This window comes from Orcinus orca, chromosome 20, assembly GCF_937001465.1.
Source record: "Orcinus orca chromosome 20, mOrcOrc1.1, whole genome shotgun sequence".
Taxonomy (NCBI): Eukaryota; Metazoa; Chordata; class Mammalia; order Artiodactyla; family Delphinidae; genus Orcinus; species Orcinus orca.
Genome location: NC_064578.1, coordinates 13,100,685 through 13,121,889, shown reverse-complemented (window position 1 = coordinate 13,121,889; position 21,205 = coordinate 13,100,685). Strand labels below are relative to the sequence as shown.

At 46.5% G+C, this 21,205-nt stretch overlaps 1 protein-coding gene and 1 long non-coding RNA gene across 12 annotated transcripts in view; one reads left to right on the top strand and one right to left on the bottom strand.

The window, feature by feature from the left end:
* Positions 1-5,830: 5,830 nt before the first annotated feature.
* On the top strand, positions 5,831-20,845 carry LOC117202629 (uncharacterized). Of its 2 annotated transcripts, XR_007474449.1 has the most exons (4): positions 5,831-5,975; positions 12,541-12,733; positions 13,935-14,029; positions 15,643-20,845. It is a non-coding gene; the product is annotated as an uncharacterized LOC117202629 (long non-coding RNA). The 2 variants fall into 2 exon arrangements; XR_007474448.1 differs by lacking the exons at positions 5,831-5,975; positions 12,541-12,733 and having other exon boundaries at positions 13,825-14,029.
* PDPR (pyruvate dehydrogenase phosphatase regulatory subunit) overlaps positions 13,618-21,205 on the bottom strand; it is a 41,991-nt gene continuing 34,403 nt past the window's right edge. For 7 of the 10 annotated variants that reach the window (XM_033434654.2, XM_049703810.1, XM_033434660.2 and 4 more), the window contains 2 exons: positions 19,524-19,706; positions 13,618-18,458 (listed from right to left, as the gene is read on the bottom strand). In XM_033434654.2, coding sequence (XP_033290545.1) covers positions 18,054-18,458; positions 19,524-19,706 — 588 coding nt within the window. In that variant the 3' untranslated portion in view covers positions 13,618-18,053. The remainder of the gene's footprint in view (positions 18,459-19,523; positions 19,707-21,205) is intronic. The other 3 variants (XR_004485111.2, XR_004485109.2, XR_004485110.2) reach the window with 3 other exon arrangements.

Below are 21,205 nucleotides of genomic sequence, written 5' to 3'. Positions count from 1 at the left end.
CTCAGCGGCCATGGCTCACGGGCCCAGCCGCTCTGCGGCACGTGGGATCTTCCCGGACCAGGGCACGAACCCGTGTCCCCTGCATCGGCAGGCGGACTCCCAACCACTGCGCCACCAGGGAAGCCCTATTTTATGTTATTTTTTTATTTTTGGCTGCGTTGAGTCTTCATTGCTGCATGCAGGCTTTCTCTAGTTGCGGTGAGCGGGGGCTACTCTTCGTTGCAGTGCATGGGCTTCTCATTGCAGTGGCTTCTCGTCACAGAGCATGGGCTCTAGGCATGCAGGCTTCAGTAGTTGTGGCATGCGGGCTCAGTAGTTGTGGCTAGCGGGCTCTAGAGCGCAGGCTCAGTAGTTGTGGTGCACGGGCTTAGTTGCTCCGCGGCATGTGGGATCTTCCCGGACAAGGGCTCAAACCTGTGTCCCTGCATTGTCAGGGGGATTCTTAACCACTGCGCCACCAGGGAAGTCCCAGTTTTTTGTTTTTCTTTTCCATTATGGTTTATTACAGGATATTGAATATAGTTCCCTGTGTTATACAGTAGGACCTTGTTGTTTATCCATTCTACATATAATAGTTTGCATCTGCTAATACCAAACTTCCAATCCTTCCCTCCCCCACCCCACCTCCCCCTTGGCAACACAAGTCTGTTCTCTATGTTTGTGAGTCTGTTTCATAAATAAGTTCATTTGTGTCATATTTTAGATTCCACATGTAAGTGATATCATATGGTATTTGTCTTTCTCTTTCTGACTTACTTCACTTAGTATGATAATCTCTAGGTCCATCCATGTTGCTGCAAATGGCATTATTTCATTCTTTTTTATGGCTGAGTAGTATTCCATTGTATATACATACACCACATCTTTATCCATTCATCTGTCAATGGACATTTAGGTTACTTCCATGTCTTAGCTATTGTAAATAGTGCTGCTATGAATGTTGGGGTGCATTTATCTTTTAGAATTCGAGTTTTGTCTCGATATATGCCCAGGAATGGGATTGTGGGATCATATGGCAACTCTATTTTTCTGAGGAACCACCATATTGTTTTCCATAGTGGCTGCACCAATTTACATTTCCACCAACAGTGTAGGAAGGTCCCTTTTCTCCACACCCTTTTCAGCATTTATCATTTGTAGACTTTTTGATGATGGCCATTCTGACTGATGTGAGATGATACCTCACTGTAGTTTTGATTTGCTTTTCTCTAATAATTAGCAATGTTGAGCATCTTTTCTTGTGCCTGTTGGCCATCTGGATGTCTTCTTTGAAGAAATGTCTATTTAGGTCTTCTGCCCATTTTTTTGTTTGTTTGTCTTTTTGTTATTGAGTTGTATGAGCTATTTGTATATTTTGGAAATTAAGCTCTGTGGGTTGCATTGTTTGCAAATGTTTTCTCCCAGTCTGTAGGTTGTCTTTTCATTTTGTTTATGGTTTCCTTTGCTGTGCAAAAGTTTATAAGTTTGATTAGGTCCCATTTGTTTAGTTTTGCTTTTATTTCTGTTGCCTTGCGATACTGACCTAAAAAACATTGCTACGATTATGTCAGAGAATATCTTGCCTATGTGGTCTTCTAGGAGTTTTACAGTGCCATGTCTTATGTTTAAGTCTTTAAGCCATTTTGAGTTTATTTTTGTGTATGGTGTGAGGGAGTGTTCTAACTTCATTGACTTATATGTGGCTGTCCAGCTTTCCTAGCACCAGTTGCTGAAGAGACTGTCTATTCTCCATTGTATATTCTTGCCTCCTTTGTCAAAGATTAATTGACTGTAGGTGTGTGGATTTATTTCTGGGCTCTCTATTCTGTTCCATTGATCCATATGTCTGTTTTTGTGCCAATACTATGCTGTTTTAATTGCTGTAGCTTTGTAGTATTGTCTGAAGTCTGGGAGGGTTATGCCTCCTTCTTTGTTCTTTTTCCTCAGAATTGCTTTGGCAATTCTGGGTCTTTTATGTTTCCATGTAAATTTTAGGATTATTTGTTCTAGTTCTGTGAAAAATGTCATGGGTAATTTAATAGGGATTGCATTAAATCTGTAGATTGCTTTGGGTAGTATGCCATTTTAATAATATTAATTCTTCCCATCCAAGAGCATGGGCTATTTTTCCATTTCTTTAAATCATCTTCAGTTTCATCAATTTTTTTTTTTTTTTTTTTTTTTGCGGTACGCGGGCCTCTCACTGTTGTGGCCTCTCCCGTTGCAGAGAACAGGCTCCGGATGCGCAGGCTCAGAGACCATGGCTCATGGGCCCAGCCGCTCCGTGGCATGTGGGATCTTCCCGGACCGGGGCACGAACCCGTGTCCCCTGCATTGGCAGGCGGACTGTCAACCACTGTGCCACCAGGGAAGCCCCTATCAATATTTTTATAGTTTTCAGCACATAAGTCTTTCACTTCCTTGTTTAGGTTTATTCCTAAGTATTTTTATTTTTCTGATGCAATTTTATTTATTTTTAAATTTATTTTATTTTATCTTTATCTGTGCTGCATTGCTTGTGAGATCCTAGTTCCCCTACCAAGGAACGAACCTGGGCCCTCAGCAGTGAAAGTGCAGAGTCCTAACCACTGGATTGCCAGGGAATTCCCTTGATGCAATTTTAAAAGGGATTTTCCTTTTCTCATATTTCATTATTAATGTAAAGAAATGCGACAGGTTTCTGTATTTTAATCTTGTATCCTTTTACCTTGCTGAGCTCGTTTATCAGTTCTAGTAGTTTTTGTTTGGAGTCTTTAGGGTTTTCTATGTATAGCATCATGTCATCTGCATATCATGACAGTTTTACCTCTTCCAACTTGGATACCTTTTATTTCTTTTACTTGTCTGATTGCTATGGCTAGGACTTCCAATACTATATTTAATAGAAGTAGTGAGAGTTTTTATCATGAATGGATATTGAATTTTATCAAATGCTTTTTCTGCATCCATTGAGATGATCATGTGGCTTTTGTCCTTTCTTTTGTTGATGTGGTGTATCACATTGATTGATTTGTGTATGTTGAACCATCCTTGTGAGACATTTTGCCCAAGTGAAAGTATTAACTGGTTACTATCATAATCAATTTTTAAAAATTAATTTTATTTATTTTTGGCTGCATTAGGTCTTCGCTGCTGTGCGTGGGCTTTCTCTAGTTGCGGCAAGCAGGGGCTACACTTCATTGTGGCTCGTGGGCTTCTCATTGCGGTGGCTTCACTTGTTGCGGAGCACGGGCCCTAGGCACGTGGGCTAAGTAGTTGTGGCTCATGGGCTCTAGAGCGCAGGCTCAGTAGTTGTGGCGCACAGGCTTAGTTGCTTTGCAGCATGTGGCATCTTCCTGGACCAGGGTTCGAACCCGTGTCCCCTGCATTGGCAGGTGGATTCCTACCACTGCACCACCAGGGAAGCCCTATCATAATCAATTTGAAAATTGATTTAAATCAATTTAAAAATTGCTCTTTCTCTTTAGATTTAGTCTTTGTTGGTGACTGCTACAGAGGTCCAGGAAAGGTAACCACCTCCCTGGGTGGCTACCTGGGTCATACACTAAGGAAGAGGCAGTGCTGGCCAGCTCTAAAGTTGTACTCTTAACCAACCACCACAACAACCCTTTCAGCTTGGACTCTGAGAGGCTCCAGTCAAATGATGCCGCAGATCCAAGTGTCTGAGGGTCCCTAACTCTATAGAGCCTCTCATGGGAAAGACAGCAGAGGGATGGGCACCCCCCTCTTTGGGAGGCTACACCAAAGGAGCCTCATTCGCTCCTGTGTCACAGGGACCACGCTGGGTTATCAGTTGTCATCTCTCCGGGGAGATATTAGTCTGACTTGGGTTTCTAACTAATCGCCACAGTGTGTCCTCCATATGAGGGGCTTTCTGAACCCAGGAAACCCCATTTCATAGGCCACAGCGCCACCTAATGCTGGTTTATATGAACAAAGAGAGTGACTGAATCATGCTGATCTGAGACCACTCCAGCATTAGCCCCATTTTACAGTTTGGCAAACAGAGGTTCTTTAAGAACCAGCTCAAGTCCTGCCTCATCCACAAAGCTTTACACAACTACTGTTTCTCCTCCATACTCTTCAAGAGTTGGCACCCAGGGGATTCCAGATACAAGAGGAGTTCGGAAAGCTCTTTAGAAGGACGGACATGTCTCTCAGCCTTGCTGATTCCAGTTCCTGTGGAGGATATGGGTTTAGATTCCCCAGGTGATTCTAATGCACCACCACTGTCTCTACCACATGTCTTAGCACTGACTTGAATAGTTCACTACTTCATAGAGACTTAGATGTGAGGCCTGGTTTTTATTATCTGCAACTTGAGAACGTGCTTCTCTAGGCCTCACTTTCCTCACAGGTCAAGCAGGGATACTCTGCTCTAATTCACACAGTTGTGGTGAAGTTTCAACAAGGCAAGGCGTTAGGGCACAGGAGCCATTTATAAAATTACTCTGTCTTATAGGGACTCTGAAATAGCACCCTGCACCCTGCACAGCACTGAGTCCATAGCAGGTGTTTTACTGCAAAACTGCACCATGATTTTTGGGTGCAGGTTGGTGTGGTGAGCGCACTGGCTGCTTCTCTCAGACAGTGAGCATTTTCCCCACAGGTGTGAAAAAGAGTGTAGGCACAGCCCTGGTTTCCACACAGACATGGGCTCACAGGTACGTGGGGGATACGCCCTGTGCCAGGTTCTTACTATGGAGTCAGTGTAAGGCTGGATGTCAAGTCCAGTGACAGCGATAGTAACTTCAGGGGGAGGAATGGGGTTTCTCCCCCAGCCATGCCCCCACTGCATGGAGAGTAACACTTGTAAAAGTTTGTGTCGTCGCTATGTCAGTTCTCAAATTCTCTTTTACACTTCGGTAACAGAACCATGGTTTTATGTGCAATGTTTATCCCATCACCCAGCAGGATGCCCCGCCACAAGAGGCCATCCATTGAACGAAATCGGCTTGTATGGTGAGATGGGCTTGAATCCAAAGAATGGGAACTAGCGAGTTGGCCCAACACGCAGGGGAGGCTGTACCATTAGATCGCTATCCATTCAAAGAATATGTACTTTGTGCCATTCTCTAAGTGCTGAGAACATGGCCCTGCACGAGATTTAGGTTCTGTCGTCACAGGGCAGAGCTTGCAACTAGTGGGAAAGGCAATCAACAAACACTGATCTACTTCAATGACAAGTTCTATAAAGGAAAGAAAACAGGGCGATGTGATAGTAAGCAAGGTGATGGGGGAGCTTCTCTGAAGACGGAGTGAATGATTCCTCTTCCTCTGGTCCAGACACGCAGAGAAGGCGCAAAGAGTAAGGTCCGGCCCAGAGCTCAGGTCTTCTTATCCTGCCTCCGAGGTCTGGCCGGGCCAGCAGACAGGATTTCCCATCTGCTCTGATAGCGATTCGCCCAAGAAGACCCGGGCGACTTACAAAAAACGAAGCGGCTGTCCAAGAATCTTCTTTACGCCCTGGACTAGAGTGTCTTTGGGCAGCGGACGACGTGGGACAAGACCTGGGGAACTCGCCTCAAGGGAAGAAAGAACCCCCGCTCTCTCCCCACACTGCAGCGGGGTTGCCACCAACTCGGCCGGCAGGACTGCACCTGCAGAAATAGCAGGCTCCGAGGCTAGAGTCCTAAAGCGAGCCTCAAAGGGCAGTCCCACAGCTCGCCGCCATCTTGGCGGAGGCGGCCCCCATTTAGGGGACGGGCCTCCAGGGACCCAAACAAGCCCCACGTGTCAGGGGCGGAGCCCTACCACCTAACGTCACGGTGCGCGTGCGCGAGTGAGGTCACGTGTCGGCGTACCCTTGCTAGGCACCGTAAAGCGCGGAAGGTCGCCGTATCAAGCTTCGCCGGAACTTTTTCCTCCCTCCTGTCCCTCCCCCTTCCCAAGCCGTGTACCACCTTCCGGCCCCCGGGAACCCCGGCAAGGGTTGTGGCTGCTGCCCCGCTTCAGCCGGAGTGTTGCTGAGCGCGGAGCCCGAGGGCGCCCGTGAGGTAAGGAGAAGCTGCGGAGCTGCTCTGGCGTCCCCGTCCGCGCGGACCGTGGCGGCCCGGGACCCCCAGCGCCCCCCCTTTCCGCTGTGGTCTCGGTCAGGGGGCTTCGGCGTCCCTCGTTTCCCGTCGGTTCTGCCTGGCCCTCGGAAGGCGCTTCCCGGCGCCGGGACTCCGCCCGCCGGGGCCGACAGCGCGTCGCCCGGTCTCCCTCAGCCTCTCTGCGGCGGTGGCGTCTCGCGGACCCGTGCCCGGCTGCCCGGGGCCAGCGCACCGGCTCTGGCAGGCGCCCGCAGCCCAGCCCGGATGCCCAGGGCGGCCGGGGTAACCTCGCTCCTGAGGCCCGCCTCGGGCAGGCAGCCCCCACCCCCACCCCCCAGCGTGGGTCGGGCTTGCCCAGCTGGGTCGTCTCTGCAGGTGGAATTGTTTTCCCGCGTGGCAACGTGCGGTCCGCTTGTGCTTAACTAACTAGTAAAAGTGCTGCAGAGTCAGCGGTGAGGTTAGGTGGAAACGTCCATGCCGGGGCGGTGAGCTCTCTTCCCAACGTTTGACCCTTTGGGCCTGATGTGTATGACACCGAGATTTGATTCAGGCATCTTCACGTCCGTTTCGCCCGTGCTGCGGGGCGGCGAGGTAGCCGGGCTGAAGGGGACACGTTCCTAGGGCTAGAGATTTGTGTTAAGTTCTCAAACTTGGCTGATCACCTGGTGCACTTGTTGAAAAATATAGCACCCTGGACCGCAGGATCAGAATCTCCAGAGAGGGAGCCTATGAGTGAGTGTGTGAGAGAGAGTGTGTGTGTGTGTGTGTGTGTGTGTGTGTGTGTGTGTTTTAAAATGTGTCCCAGGTGGCTCTCATTTGGAGGCAGGTGTGGGAAATGTTGTGTTAATCCGTCTCTTCTCACCCGGTCTCCCTTGTGACCAGCAGCCAATTTGTACAAGGTGTTGTGACCATGCAGAGGAACAGCTCAGAAGGAGTTAGAGCTGTCCTCTTGCTCTTGTTGGTGTAAGCAGATCTGAGCATAACCAGCGTCAGTATTGAGATTGTTTAGCAGGAATTCTTCTCCTTAGCAGAAATTAAACACGTAATTTACTTTCAACCAGGTGTGTGTTTTACTTTGTTGTCTTTGACATCTTCCGTTTCTTCTCTACTGGCTTTATCTCCTCTGATCTCACTCCTTTGCTATCGCTGCCAAACCTACTGGAATAGACTCTGATGCCATTGTTTCCTATACTGTTTTTTTTGTTTGTTTGTTTTTTGGTGTTTTTTTTTGGATGCGTCCTCGGCATGTGGGATCTTAGTTCCCTAACCAGGGATCGAACCTGCGCCCCCTGTAGTGGAAGCGTGGAGTCTTATCCACTGCGCCACCAGGAAGGTCTCTAGAATCTTCATTTCAGAGATGTGCTCAGGCCTCTGTGTGAAGGCTGTGGGGCGTGGGGAGAATGGTGTGCAGATTAGAGGCGGGAAGCCCAGTTGGGAACCTTTTGCAGTAAACAGAGAGGATGGCGGGCTGTGCTCAGTTCAGGGCAGTGGAGATGGAGAGTAGATCCACTGGAGGGAGATTTACGATGTAGGGTTGTTGGTTAGGTCTTGATGATTGACTGGAGAGAGGAGATGAGAGCAAGGGGGGAATGTGGGATGACACCCAGGATTCTAGTGTATGGTGTTCCTGGGGGACACAGGAAGTGGAGCAGAGTTGGAGATCGGGGAAGATGGCTTTACCTTTTGGATGTGCTCAGTTTGACCTGTGGGAGTCCAAGTGGAGGTGGCCCTTCTTCCACTAGACGTGCGGGTCTAAGGCTCAGGAGTGCTATGGGTTAGGCCATCAGTCATGGCAGGAAAGGGAATCACCCTGAACAGTGGTGGATGGGGAAGCGAAGCTGGCCTCAGGGAGCCCTGGGGGACGTCAACACAGAGGGAAGGGCAGAGGAGAGAGGCCAGTGATCGGGGCAGAAGGTGCCACAGAAAACAAGGAAAGAGTGTGTGGATAGGAGGGAGTGAGATGGTGCCCAGAAAGTGCCCTTGGAAAGGAGCAACATTTGCGTTCCTGGTGAGAGGAGTGCAGTGGCCTGGTGTGGCAGAAGCCCGACCACTTTTGGTTCAGAAGAGAGTAGGACGGGAAATAAAAAAGACAGGTTGTGAAATACATGTTAGGAAATTTTTGCTTAAAAAGTCCACAGGCCAAAAAAAAAAAAAAAAAACAGTCCACAGGCCAACTATGCCATCACCAAGGTAATAAAAGAAGGACTTAAGGGCTTTCCTGGTGGCGCAGTGGTTGAGAGTCCGCCTTCCGATGCAGGGGACGTGGGTTTGTGCCCCTGTCCGGGAAGATCTCACATGCTGCGGAGCGGCTGGGCCCATAAGCCATGGCCGCTGAGCCTGCGCGTCCAGAGCCTGTTCTCCGCAACGGGAGAGGCCACAACAGTGAGAGGCCCGCGTACCGCAAAAAAAAAAAAAAAAAAAAAAAAAAGAAGGACTTAAGACAAAGGTGGTGGCAAACATCAGGGCAGCTCATTGCTGCAATAATAACATTCTGGGAAAATATAATTGATACTGGTATTGGTGACCTTTGAGTGGAGGGAAATCTTCCTTCTGTTTTTGATGTTTCGCAAAGACCATCATTTTATAATTTAGAATTTTAAAAATTAAAAATTGCTAATTGAGTGTTTTGGAGCTTTGTTTTATTTCTGAAATCGCCTGGGCGGGGGGAGGGGGTACTTGAGCACATCTAAATGCCGAGGAGAAGGAGGTAAATGTGAGGGTATGTGAAAGAGGGAGGACAGCTGATGGAGCTCGGTTCAGGGGAAGGGGGCAGGAAGGGGGATCCAGGCCGTTGTAAGGGATTAATTTCTGACCCTGTGAAGGAAGGCAGAGATGGTTTGCTGATGCAGGGAGGTATACAGGTGGCGTTTTGGGGAACAAGATGAGACAGGTTATCTGCTTCGATGAAGGAAGAGAGGAGGTGGTGTTAAAGGTTGGGAGAAGAGCCATGTTATGGGTTCAGAACCCGGATGTAGAGAGAGCTGTGCCTGTGGCTTAATAGGAAGTAGCCCGGAGCCAAGTAGGGGTGCCTGCTAACTTAAGGCACAAAGGAACAGGGTCTTTCCCAAGTGTGACTGAGTGGTACTGGTTCCGAAGCAAGGAGGATGCCGACTGTGCCTCTTGATGGTGAGGTCAGTGGAACAGGGCTGGCTGTGTGACAGCGACAGTTCCCTCAGGAGAGCTGCATTTCCATTAAGACAGAGGGTGGAGAGAACATTCGTGAAGTGTTACCAACCAGGGATCTTGGCCTCCTTAATCAATAGAAATTGATAAGAGGCCAGACTGAAAATTCAGGCAGGGCTTTATTGGGCTCCTGCTGCAGCAGGCGGGAGTGAAAAGAAGTAACAGTTTCCCTTGATTGCTCCGAGGCCGGCAGCGAGCTGGTTCCTTATGTGGGGTGAGGGCAGGGGCGGGTCCAGGAGTCAGGCCAGAGGGGTGGCTTGGGTGGTCTGCCCCCCGCTCTGGTGGTGGTGAGTGCAGGGGGCATGCACAGGACCCTGCTTCTGCTCCTGACCCCTGCTTTTGCTCCCAGCTCTTCAGAAGTGGCAGTTGGCTTTTTTTTGGTCTTTTTGTATCTTGTCTATAATTTCCCCCAGCTGTGCATGCATGCATATAGTTATTTTTAGTCCCTTATAGTTTCTTTGTATTTTGTTTGTATTTCATTTGTTCAGGTGTAAGCACTGCAGCAAAGGGTCCCAGGTCCTAGTCTGTCTCATTATCCCCTGAGGGATTCTACACCTTTTATTCTTAAGGGGTAAAGGGCCAAGGGTCTCATCTTCTGGAACTTCTTCCTGCCAGACAGGGGCTGCAGACCCTAGCTTACCCTAGAGGTGTAGAAGTCCCTCTCTGACTGTTCCAAGGACCTGTAGGGACCTGGGCCACCCTCTGCTGGAATGGGTTGAATTCCTTGAGCCATCATGAGTCTTACTTGAAACTCTTAGAGCCTAGAAGACACAAACTTGCCCAGAAGGCTAAACAAACAAGGGCCAAAAAGAAGAACACCAGTAGCCACTAAAGGGCCTAGAAAGGGAAGGAACCAGGGTAACTTTAGGAGGGCTTCCTTAAGTGTTGACCAGGCAGTGGAGGCGATATTGCCGCTTCTAAAATTATGAAGCCAGTCTGCCTGGGCATATATTTCCTTAATGTTAACTTCCACCTGTCCTATCACACTAATTCAGGTGCAGTAGGAAGTATTATCGCACAGACTCCACCTTGTTCTTCCAGAAGGTTTTCAAGAGCTAGACGACTGTCAAGAACTAAATTCGCCAAAGAAACGAGAGGTCTTAAGTCCCATTAAGGCTTGTCTTGTCTGTTCCATCATATAACCAAGCTGTCTGATCTCAGTGTTGCTTCATGATAGGTAAAGCCTCCCCGTGGAGCTGCCAGTCCTGTGGCCAGCTCTGCCCTTGCTAAGATCATTCCTAGGGGACTTCCCTGGTGGTCCAGTGGTTAACACTCTGTGCTTCCAATGCAGGGGGCCTGGGTTCGATCCCTGGTCAGGGAACTAGATCCCACACGCATGCCGCAACTAAAAGATCCTGCGTTTCGCAACTAAAGATCCTGTGTGCCACAACTAAGACTCCGCGTAGCCAAATAAACGAACATATATAGAGAAAAAAGATCATTCCTAGTGCTTTCTGGGTTTGGTGGTGAGCCTGACTGGTTCTGTTACAGATAAAAATCCCTCTTAACCCTGTAGTCCTTATAGCACACTCTCCTATGAAGTGAACATTGTCAGTGCATTTATACGCTATGGCTTGGTTGGAAAAGACAGGGTCTGTCGATAATTCCGTAACATGTGATGGTTTGGGTGTCCGCAGAGGAAAACAAACCCTTCCGGGGGTGCAGACCTGAATGTCTGTCTCACAGCTGTTAAGACCGGATAGCCCTTGAAGGACATAACTGTTGTTAGTACTTAAACAGTTAGGGGACAGCAGACTATTATGTTGATGATTAAGCATATAAAGCTCTACAACATTTCTAACAGGATGTTCACGTATGATCCGCTGAGTACGATAGCAAGAATGGCAAACAGGAGTCCAACCCACTACATCATTTTACTTATCTGTCGATGGTGCCTGTCTTTTGAATAGGTATCTCAGACCTTCCACTGGCTTACAGGTGTATTGCTCTTCTGTTGTAACCTGCGGGGTTTCTGGAGGTAAAAGCTTTAGTCTGGAAAAATGTACCCAACTAGATATCCCTTGCACTTTGACAGCAGTGGGAGTGGTTCAGATTACTTTATAGGGGCCCTTCCATTTTGGCAATAGTTGGTCTTCGGGGGACCCCTTTCCAGGTTTTAAGAAGAACTTGGTCCCTGGGATTTGTGAAGGAGCAGCTCCTTCCTCTATATTTTTACTGGGAGCTTGCAGTGCCTTGTGGGTATAGTTTAGGATTGTCTTTTGAACTTGTCCTAGATTAATAATGTATCTCAGGGCCTGGTTCACTTCTTCATCCAGTAGAATGTCAGTAGTAAGAAAAGGTCTCCCATAGGTCCTTTTATTGTTTTACTTGTTTATTTTATAAGGAGTTTTTTTTTTGTTAATTTATTTTTGGCTGCATTGGGTCTTCGTTGCTGCGCACGGGCTTTCTCTAAGTTGCGGCAAGCGGGGGCTAGCTACTCTGTTGTGGTGCGCGGGCTTCTCATTGCAATGGCTTCTCTTGTTGCGGAGCACGGGCTCTTAGGTGCACAGGCTTCAGCAGTTGTGGCAGGTGGGCTCAGTAGTTGTGGTGCACGGGCTTAGTTGCTCTGCGGCATATGGATCTTCCCAGACCAGTGCTCAAACCCATGTCCCCTGCATTGGTAGGCAGATTCTTAACCACTGCGCCACCAGGGAAGTCCTGAAGACATTTTTTAAGAAAGCAGAATTGTGTTAATACAGTCTTTTATTCAATTTTAACATAATTTTATTTATTGAATAGTTAAGACAGTCACATTCCAAATTCAAAATATATGAAAGGGTCTATAATGAAGAGTTTTCCTCTTTCTACTTGGACTTAATTTCTGGGAAATTTCAATCTTTTAAAAGTGGAGAGAATGTATAAAGAACCCATGTACCCACGAGCCAGCTTCAGTCTGGCTTCATCTATTGCCACTGTTCCACTGGATTATTCCCTGGTGTTGGCCTTATTTTAAACCAAGCTGAGACTCTGTCTTATGCAGTAAAAGGCAAGGATTTCCTAGTTGAAATTGCTGCAAATCTCCTTGGGGGCCATTTAAGAGCTCTTTTACTACCACTGATCACTTTGAGATTTTATTTTGGGGCCACATATAGTATTTGCTTTTCCAGAGCTCCTTTCCCTCTAAAGAGTATCTTTATTTCTCCGTCTTTATGCCAAGAACTCTGTAGGAATGCCCCATACTTCCCCAAGGCTTCTGCTTCTGATAGATGGCCCAGTTGGCTCATCTCAGAAAACCTCCACAAGACATTTTCCGAAAGGAGAGGGAATAGAAAAGTGTAAGGAGTGGGGAGTTTTGAATCCCCTAAAGCTGACGACTGTGTTTGGGTCTGTTTTTGTTGCTCAGAGCCCCTGTTGAGTTCCCTGCTGCGTAGGATGCCAGAACTGGAGACTATGGAGATCATGAAGTTGGTGAATTGCCCCGAGACCTTCACGCCGGACATGAGGTGCATCATGGGCGAGTCCCCTTCAGTGCGGGGCTACTTCGTCCTGGCGGGAATGAACTCTGCTGGCCTTTCGTTTGGTGGAGGAGCTGGAAGGTAAGTCTTTCGCACTCAGGTTCGGCTTGCGAGACTTCTTCCTTTCTGGAATTACTTCTGGTTCATAGGGTTTGTGATATACCTAATCCAGTGTGTTCATAATAAGAGGAAGACACATGTCATGAGAGAGTTGTCCCCTTCAAAGTACTTGCCATGGGAGGCACTCCCCGTGTTCCAGACACGTCATTGTACAGAATGTTTTTGGAACTCCTCTTTTGGAGTTAGCCTTGGAGCCAGTGGGATGTTTTTTTGGAACTACTTCAGTCATAACAAATGTTGCTCATTCATGAAACTGGAAATAGAAAGAGCAGGTTTGGACGATAAGATGATGAAATTTTTTTAGACATGTTAGCCTACCTATGGATTCCCAGATGTGGTGACTCACAGAACAGTTGGGTAAAGAGAATAGAAGTCCAGTGACTAAATTTCTGGATGGAAGCTAAGTATAGTAAAGGATCACTGGCTGCTTCTGTTTTTCTCTTCTACTGCTGTAAGCAAAAATACACACACAGCTCGTTTTCCACACAGACATGGGCTCATGTTACATAACATCTTACAGAAAGACCCGAATGAACTTTTTGGCCAACCCAATACTTGAGTGATGAGTCAAGTACCAGGTTCTTACTACTAAGTTAAGTGTAAGGCAGGATGTCAAGTCCAGTGACAGTGATAGGGACTTCAGGAGGAGGAATGGGGCTTTTCCCCCACAGCCATGCTGCCCATTGCATGGAGGGAAGGGATCTTATTTACCTGTTTTCAAATTCTCTTGTACACTTTGGGAACAGGTACAAATGGTTTTATGTACAACGTTTATTCTTAGTGATGGCAAAAACATATCTGGTTACCACAGATGCAGAACATTTCTCAGGCAGACACAGCAAGAGTAGTGAAAATGTCCATTTATTCATTTACAAACTTAGTAACATAAAATAAAATTGAAATCTGACTTGATAGAAATACAGTGCACAACGTTAATACCACATTCGCAGAGGGCAGAAATGCTCTGTCACCCTGTGTGCCTGTCATCACCAGGGCTCGTGAGAAACATCCCATTTACTAAAGTGCCTCGCACGTCTTCAGGACCACATGCTGATGCTACACATGGGATAGAAAAGGGCTGAGTTGAACTGCACGTTTACAAATGCAAAGAACGAGTTGTAGCCTTTACTGTAATTACAATGGCATTTTCTTATATCCCAAGAGTTGACCAGAGAGTAAAGTGTTAGCTGTGCTGCTGGAAGACCCTTCACTGAAATGAGCTGCCGAAGCTTTCAACCCTACACCCATCTGTTGAAGGTACTTTTTTTTCATCTCCACCCACCATGTGACACTCTGGAGTATAAGGCACTAGAACCTGGCTTGGAGGAAAGAGGTGCCCCAAGCTCCAGTTCTTGGTGTGCAAAGGAAATCCTGGCATAGATCCATAGAAACAGATGCTAAAAGTATCCTCTCCACTTCTTAAAATTTCTGTCCTTGAGAGACAGAAAAATGAGAAGGTAGAAAGTCTGCAAAGGATGAAAATAGGTGTATCTAAATATCATGAGAAAAATGGCCCATGAAGAAACGTGTAATTCCCCAAGGGTTCTGCTCAGAGAAGTCACGAATCATACACAAGGAACTCTGGTGTTTAATGGATAAAGAGAAGGCAAAGACATACAAAAATACTCAGTCCTCTTGAAAAATAGTATACTTTGTCATGGTAAGGGACTGCATATGCCAGCCCCGTGATGACAGTGAAGGAGCCTTACAACTAACGGAGCACCTTAATGTGGAGGGCGGTGGCGGTGGGTGTGGGGAGCAGCTCTGATACGTGGCTCCCTAGCTCCCTCACGACTCACTGCAGGACGCGGCTACTGCCTGTTACTTCATCTGCCGTCTCTTCCACTCAACTGTGCTGCTCCTGAGTCCATGTGCCTGCACATGACATGTGCCAGATGAAAATTCCTTACTCGTGAGAAACTTTTCTCTACCTCCTGTTGATAAAATGCTGCTTATATCAAAGTTTGTGAGGGATGGGGGGGTGTGTGTACAGAAAGAAAATGAACACAGTAGGTTATACTTCAGGATTGAGCACTGTTGACCAAATCTCTATCTTAGATACTAAAGATACTTAGATCCTTGCTGCCTACACTGGCCAAGAGGCAACAAAGATATAAAAAGGAACTTGTAATGCCTGAAAGCCAGCCAGTGCAGTTGTTTTACAGAGGCAGAAATCAAGGCGGAGGGGTCATCCCTCCAGTGAAGCAAAATCACTTTAGGAAGCTCCTATCATTCCTGCCACATACATGGTGGCAGTGGGGAGGGGTTAATGTCGCAAATGCATGCAAAGGCAGGATAAAGGAGAAAGCTGAAGAGTTAGTTTCACGTTGAGTTACTTTCTTGGAAACAACAGCCTAGGAAAGAAGAGATACAGCTAAAACTCTGTACAAGGAGGTAGAATCCAGGGACAGCACACCTCCTGATGAGAATCAAACAAGTGACTTGGTGCAGAAATGGGAACTTTGGGGCCAAAGTTGAGACTGGGGTTAATCACTGGGCTAAATGGCATCTCTTGCATTTGGGGGTACAGGGACTTCTCAGAAAAGCACTAGAATGTAGTGGGAACTGTTCAGTTTTCTCTCCTGGAGCTTGTCCTGCCCATGCAGTGCTACGTGACCAAAACACAAGTTAAAGGACATCACATTGTGCTATCCAAGCAGGTAGGTCTTGTCCGTCCCTTTTTGCTCTAAAAACTTTCTGAATTAGAGCTTTTATCACAGACAAGAAATCTTCAATGTCAGTCACATGACCATGGGATTTACATGTGGCACAAGTAGCTAGGGGCTTATCTCAAGAGAGGAGAAGGCTCACAGGAGACTTGCAACCTTGATTCTCCATCTGTTTGAAGCCAACACACTTTGTGTTTCTAGGTGCAAAATGATTCTTCAATTGCATATGCTGAGAAGATTGTGGAGCCCCTCTCCCAAGACAGCACAAGTGGTGATAACATCATTTCAGAGAGAAGAAAAAAGTACCAACCACCTAAAACGAGTCCAGCTACTCCTTGAACAATCCCTGCAACCTCCAGGGAGAGGTGAGTTGTCACAGAAAGCAAACACATGCGGTCCCAGTGCCCATCGGGGATGACACAGAAATAAAGATGTTTTGATTGTCAACTATGCTTGAGGCAGGAAAGAGTCACCCCCTTCCCTTTAGGACCAAATAGAGAAACCTACCAGATTCATATTGCCTATATTTGAATGAACCAAAGGAGACTTGAAAGATGAATTGTAAAGTGCTGGAAGATAAATATGTAAGTTTCAGGGTACTCAATAAACAAGTGATTTCCCCCCAGAATCTTAACATCTTGTCAGTCTTAGAAGTGTGACCCCTATTTATGGACAAGATGTGATTTATGCATAAATCTAGATTTTCTTTTGGATTCAATCCCAAATAACTTTCCATTTATAAAGACGACTTTGCAGTGGTGTGCATGGGATACCTTTAGTTCTACATCTGTTTCCATCTTCTTGGGTCAGTCGGCTCCCTGCTGGTAACACCTGCATTGTCCGGTGCCAGTTTCCTGCTCTCCCAAGTTTCACGGCTGCTGTTCACTGCTCTCCAGCTGGGCAGCACCTCTCCTCTTTGCCTAGAAGCAGTATCTCTCAGCTAGTTAAATTCACATTTGCACCAAAATACCAAGGCCCCCCGACAGAATTCTAATCACATACTCCCTCGTTAAATCAATGAAGACCTCGTAAGAAGGTGGACAGTAAAGTCAGTGATCAAGTGGGTAAACAGAAATCCCAGAGAAATGCCAGAGCAGGCAGACACCTGAGAATTGTAAGCTGCTCTAATAAAATGAAAGGATTGTCTCTAATATACTTACAGACCTATCAGACCTAATGCATGCAAGATACCAAGATAACAAAGGCTATGGTTAATTAAAATCTCTAGCAGCCATTTGTTTGCAAGGGGAAATTAAGTGTGGGGATGGATACCACAGTCTGTGCGATCCAAGTTCCACCCTTAGAAAATAGAGACACTGCTTAAAAGTGTGCAGGGCGCTCTTACCCCAAGTTACCTTCTATTCCAGAAAATGTGGAGAGATGTCTGGAAAAAGAAGACGGAAAGCAGACCTTGGGCTCAGGTAACATACGCTCTCCACACTGGGAACTCTCAAGGGACCCAAGTGGGTCATCTCTGTGTGGATCTGTGTCTTTTGTGCGGGGGAAGCAACCCTGGGGTCCCAGTAGCTCTCTTCAACTCAGTGTGGCCACAAGGTTTAGTTACTCAGCCAGGATGCTTGTCCTGCCTCCCCCGCCCTAAGGGAGAGAGCGTGCACTGAGCCAGTGGGCCTCCTGTGGAAGGGACACATGAGGCTGAACTGAAAGTCACATGTGCTCGGAGAAGAGGAACATCAAGGTGGGGTGACTGAACTGTGAGTAGCTGAAAGAAAAGCAGCACTGTTTCATAGAAAACTCAGCATCGCTGGAGCTTAGTTTGAGGTTAGACCCTTTCAGCTAGGAAAAGCAACACTAAAGGCAACATGGTCTTTCCCTTTCAAACACTGTGGCTTATTTGTTTAGTCGGTTAAATAAACCACAACCCCTCTCATAATAGAGATTAGCAAGAGATGAAGAAAATTATAGGCAGGTGGCCCTAGCCCAACAGTCTGATAACTGGGTCACAGTCTGATAACTGGGTCAGTAGGGAGGCCCAGGATGAACTAATCTGTGCTAAACCCCAGGTAACGCCCACATGATGCCTCTCGAGGTAGATGGTCATCCTCCTGCTAGAGGTATCAGGGTGCCGACCCACAGCACAAAGGGATGGGAGAAGGACCTGCCTGGCTAAAAGGCATAAGCTATTCCACACGGCTGTATCACACAGACAGCAGCTAGCCAGAATTCACAGGTTACTCGAGAAAATTTAGCCCCACAGAGAGGGACTCTTACCCTGAGGCCTGCACACCACAAGCCTCCCTTGCTTCAAGACCCAGCATTAAGTGAGGCTGTCACTGTAACCCACTTCCACAAGTGGAGTCTGCCTCTGTCCTGCCTTCCTGTCCCCACAGGAACCTGAGATGGGGGGAGGGATGACCAGCCCAGAGTGAGTATCAGGAGATGGGAAACTGCAGAAGGAGGGAGGAGAAGATGGAGGGACAAGAGAGGGTGCAAAGGAAAAGTTTTAAACGCTTAAAATTATATCAAGGGAAAAAAAAATTATATCAAGGAGATAAGAGGTGGGAGGCAAAGGTTAAATCAAGAAGAGGGATGGGATCAGGAAGAGGAGCTCCTAAGATGACTAGAAGGTGGGAAGGTGGCAGGACTGCCTGGCATTACTTCCCGTGCAAGTCACTGAGCTCCACGTCATCCTTTCGGCGCTTATGGGTGAAGAGGGAGGTGACCGGGTAGAGCTTGGCCTTGGCCTGGAACCGGTGTCCTGCGATGTCAATCTCATATTCTCCCCGGTTGATGAAATCTGCTGTCACCACCTGCTCTTCTCCGGTGTCCTCGGAAAAATTGTGCACGAAGCCCAGGCACACGTGGCGCTCCAGGGTGTAACCATATGCGCTGCTGGTGGTCTTGCCCACGTACTGCCCGTTTCGGTAAATGGGCTCCCCCCACCAAGGCCAGAGGTCCAGGTCTGTGTCGTGGTCGTCCAGGATGAACATAGTGAAGCGTTTGTACACCCCGTTCTGCTTCTGCTGCAGCAGGGCATCTCGCCCAATGAAATCCATCCCCTAGGAAAGAGCACAGAGACAGCATCACTGCTTGGGACCCGGTGTCACTGCAGTGGGCTGCCCACTCCCCACCACACCCCTGCAAGCTCTGGAGAACGTGTGCTTCCCCCATGCGGAAAACTGCATTCACAGTATGAAAGACACCTGCAGAGAATTCTTGTAACCACACAGGCAAGCATCACTCTCTTTTCTATTTTATAAACACATTTCAATCACAAGACCACACAGAACAAAAATAGGAAGAAAAATCAACACTTGAAAATGCTTGCTAGAATTATTGTAAAAAAACAATGTTTTTATATAATCTCAACCAGCAGTCCATGCATATATATCCGTATTCTATGCATAAATATTTACATATATGCATATGTCCAAAAAAGAGCAGGATAAAATAAACTCTTAATGCGTGTCGCTGAAAAAATATTCTTTATGTTTTTCCCTATTTTCCAAATCGAGTATTCTTTACTTTTATATCAGAGAAAAATACTTACCTAATTGCTCAAAAAGAACATCAGAGATCTACTATACTGATAGGGAATGACTGTTAAGATATTTTAAGTGAAAAAGGCAAGGTGCAATATACCAAGTATACAGTATCCAACCACCAAGGTTAAGAACGTGGTGAGGGGAAATTACTCATCTGTTTGCACTGCATGGAAGCTCTCTACAAGGAGAGGCAGGACACTGCTGCTTCTGGTCAAGCTGGCAGTGGGACTGGGTGGGCTCAGAGGTGGGAAAGAGCCTTTTCGTCCTCTTGAATGGTGATTACGAATAAATTAGGCAGTTGAATGTCAAGTGACTCATTTGTACATGTGGCATATTAATGAATTACCACAATCAACTCAGAAAAACTGCCCAGAAAGCACTCAGTCTAAAAGAGAACAAAGTGCCCCAAACAAGTGTTGTCTATTTATGATGTTTCCATATTAAGTGTTTTATCCCATAGATACATTTGGAGGTCTCAACACCTATACACTTTTGCTCCCACCTCAGCTCTTCCTGTTCTCATGCAGGCTCCCTGCTCAGGAAGCTGAGGGCAGAGTGGAGTGTGCACAGGTACAATACCTTGTCTAACTTCACCCGAGACTCTCGTCCGCATTCCAGGGGTGTGGTGAGGGTGTTTAAATCCTGACCCCAGAAGGCAAAAAACTTTTCAATTCGGAGACTACGAAGAGCATAATACCCAGCATTCCGGATTCCATATTTCTGTCCAACACTCATCACTTCGTTGTATACGTGCAGGGCATACTAGAGGGAGAGACAAAAGGTCAGTAACCAGCAGACCTTCAGAATTAAACACGGAATCTGTCTGGCAGTGCCTGACGGCTGACACTGTTACCTGGACAAGGGAGAAGGTTGTCTACAATCCTCAGGAACCAAAGTGCTGCAGCCCAGGCTTAAGCTCCACGAAAGCAGCACCTTTATCTTTTTACTTCTCTAAAATGTCTAGGATCTCAGTATATAGCACTTATTAAATAATAACTCACAGAAGCTCTTACCACTCAGTAAACGACCAGTCTCGTAACTGCCTCTCCAACAGCCATGCATCCTCCACTGGCTTTGGCTTTGTTTTTTTGCGCCAGTTCCCTGAACTTGGTCCTTCCCTTATGCAATGGCCTATGCTGTGAAACTGGTGTTACACGTAACTCTAGACATGCACGCACAACTCTGATTTGTCACACTGATTATGGCGTATCTTAAGAGACCTAGAGTGAGTCACAGAGGACCCCAAAAATCAGAGCTCTCCTACCCGTGTCCCACAATATCCAGTCTCTCATGTTGTTTTGTTCTTGGTTCCAGACACGTTTAAGTATCACATAACTTAAATGAACAAAAGTTTTCCAAATTGAAAGCAAATACTCAAATACTCTGTTAAGTCTAAAGCCCAACAACAAACTACACTGTTTACTTTAAAAACTGTAAAAGTAAAACAGAAAACAAGACAGAGGAATGAGGAAGACAGATACTGTATAACCTCACTTATATGTGGAATCTTAAAAACAACTATTAAACAACAATAAAACCAAAATAGCAACTAAACTCACAGACCAAGAGATCAATTTGTGGTTACAGTTGGGGATTGGAGGAAGGTGGTCAAAAGGTACAAACTTCCAGTTATAAGGTAAGTACTAGGGATATAATACACAACATGATGACTAGGTGACACTGCTGTGTGATAACATGAAAATTAAGAGTAAATCCTGAGAGTTCTCATCACAAGGAAAAAAAAATTTTTTTCTTTTTATTGTGTCTATATGAGATGATGGATGCTAGTAACTTAACACTGTGGTAATCATTTCACAGTCTATGTAAGTCAATCCATTATCCTGTCCACCTTAATCTTATCTTATACAATGATGTATGTAAATTATATCTCAATAAAACGGAAAAGTCAAAAACAAAAATCTGCTTCATTGGTATCACAATTCTTTATCCTGGCAATGTATGTTGCTCTATAAACTGCACTACTGCAGCCGAACAGGCACTGGCTAAGCAGACTGCTGTGATCAAGGCAACTTTAGATGTGGAAAAGGGAGTCTGAGCTATTGGGTACAACATAGCCTGTGGTATGTGTGTAAGTGAAACACTGCAAATAGCAAAGGTGGGTGGAGGAGACCATTGGAGACTGGCTGGGAAACGAGAGTAAGAATGAGCTGTATCTCGGGCGGGTTCAGTGTCTCAAGCTGAATGCTCCGTACTTGAATTAAGAAGACAAAGGTTTAAAGCAGGTGAGTAGTCTTGGGCTA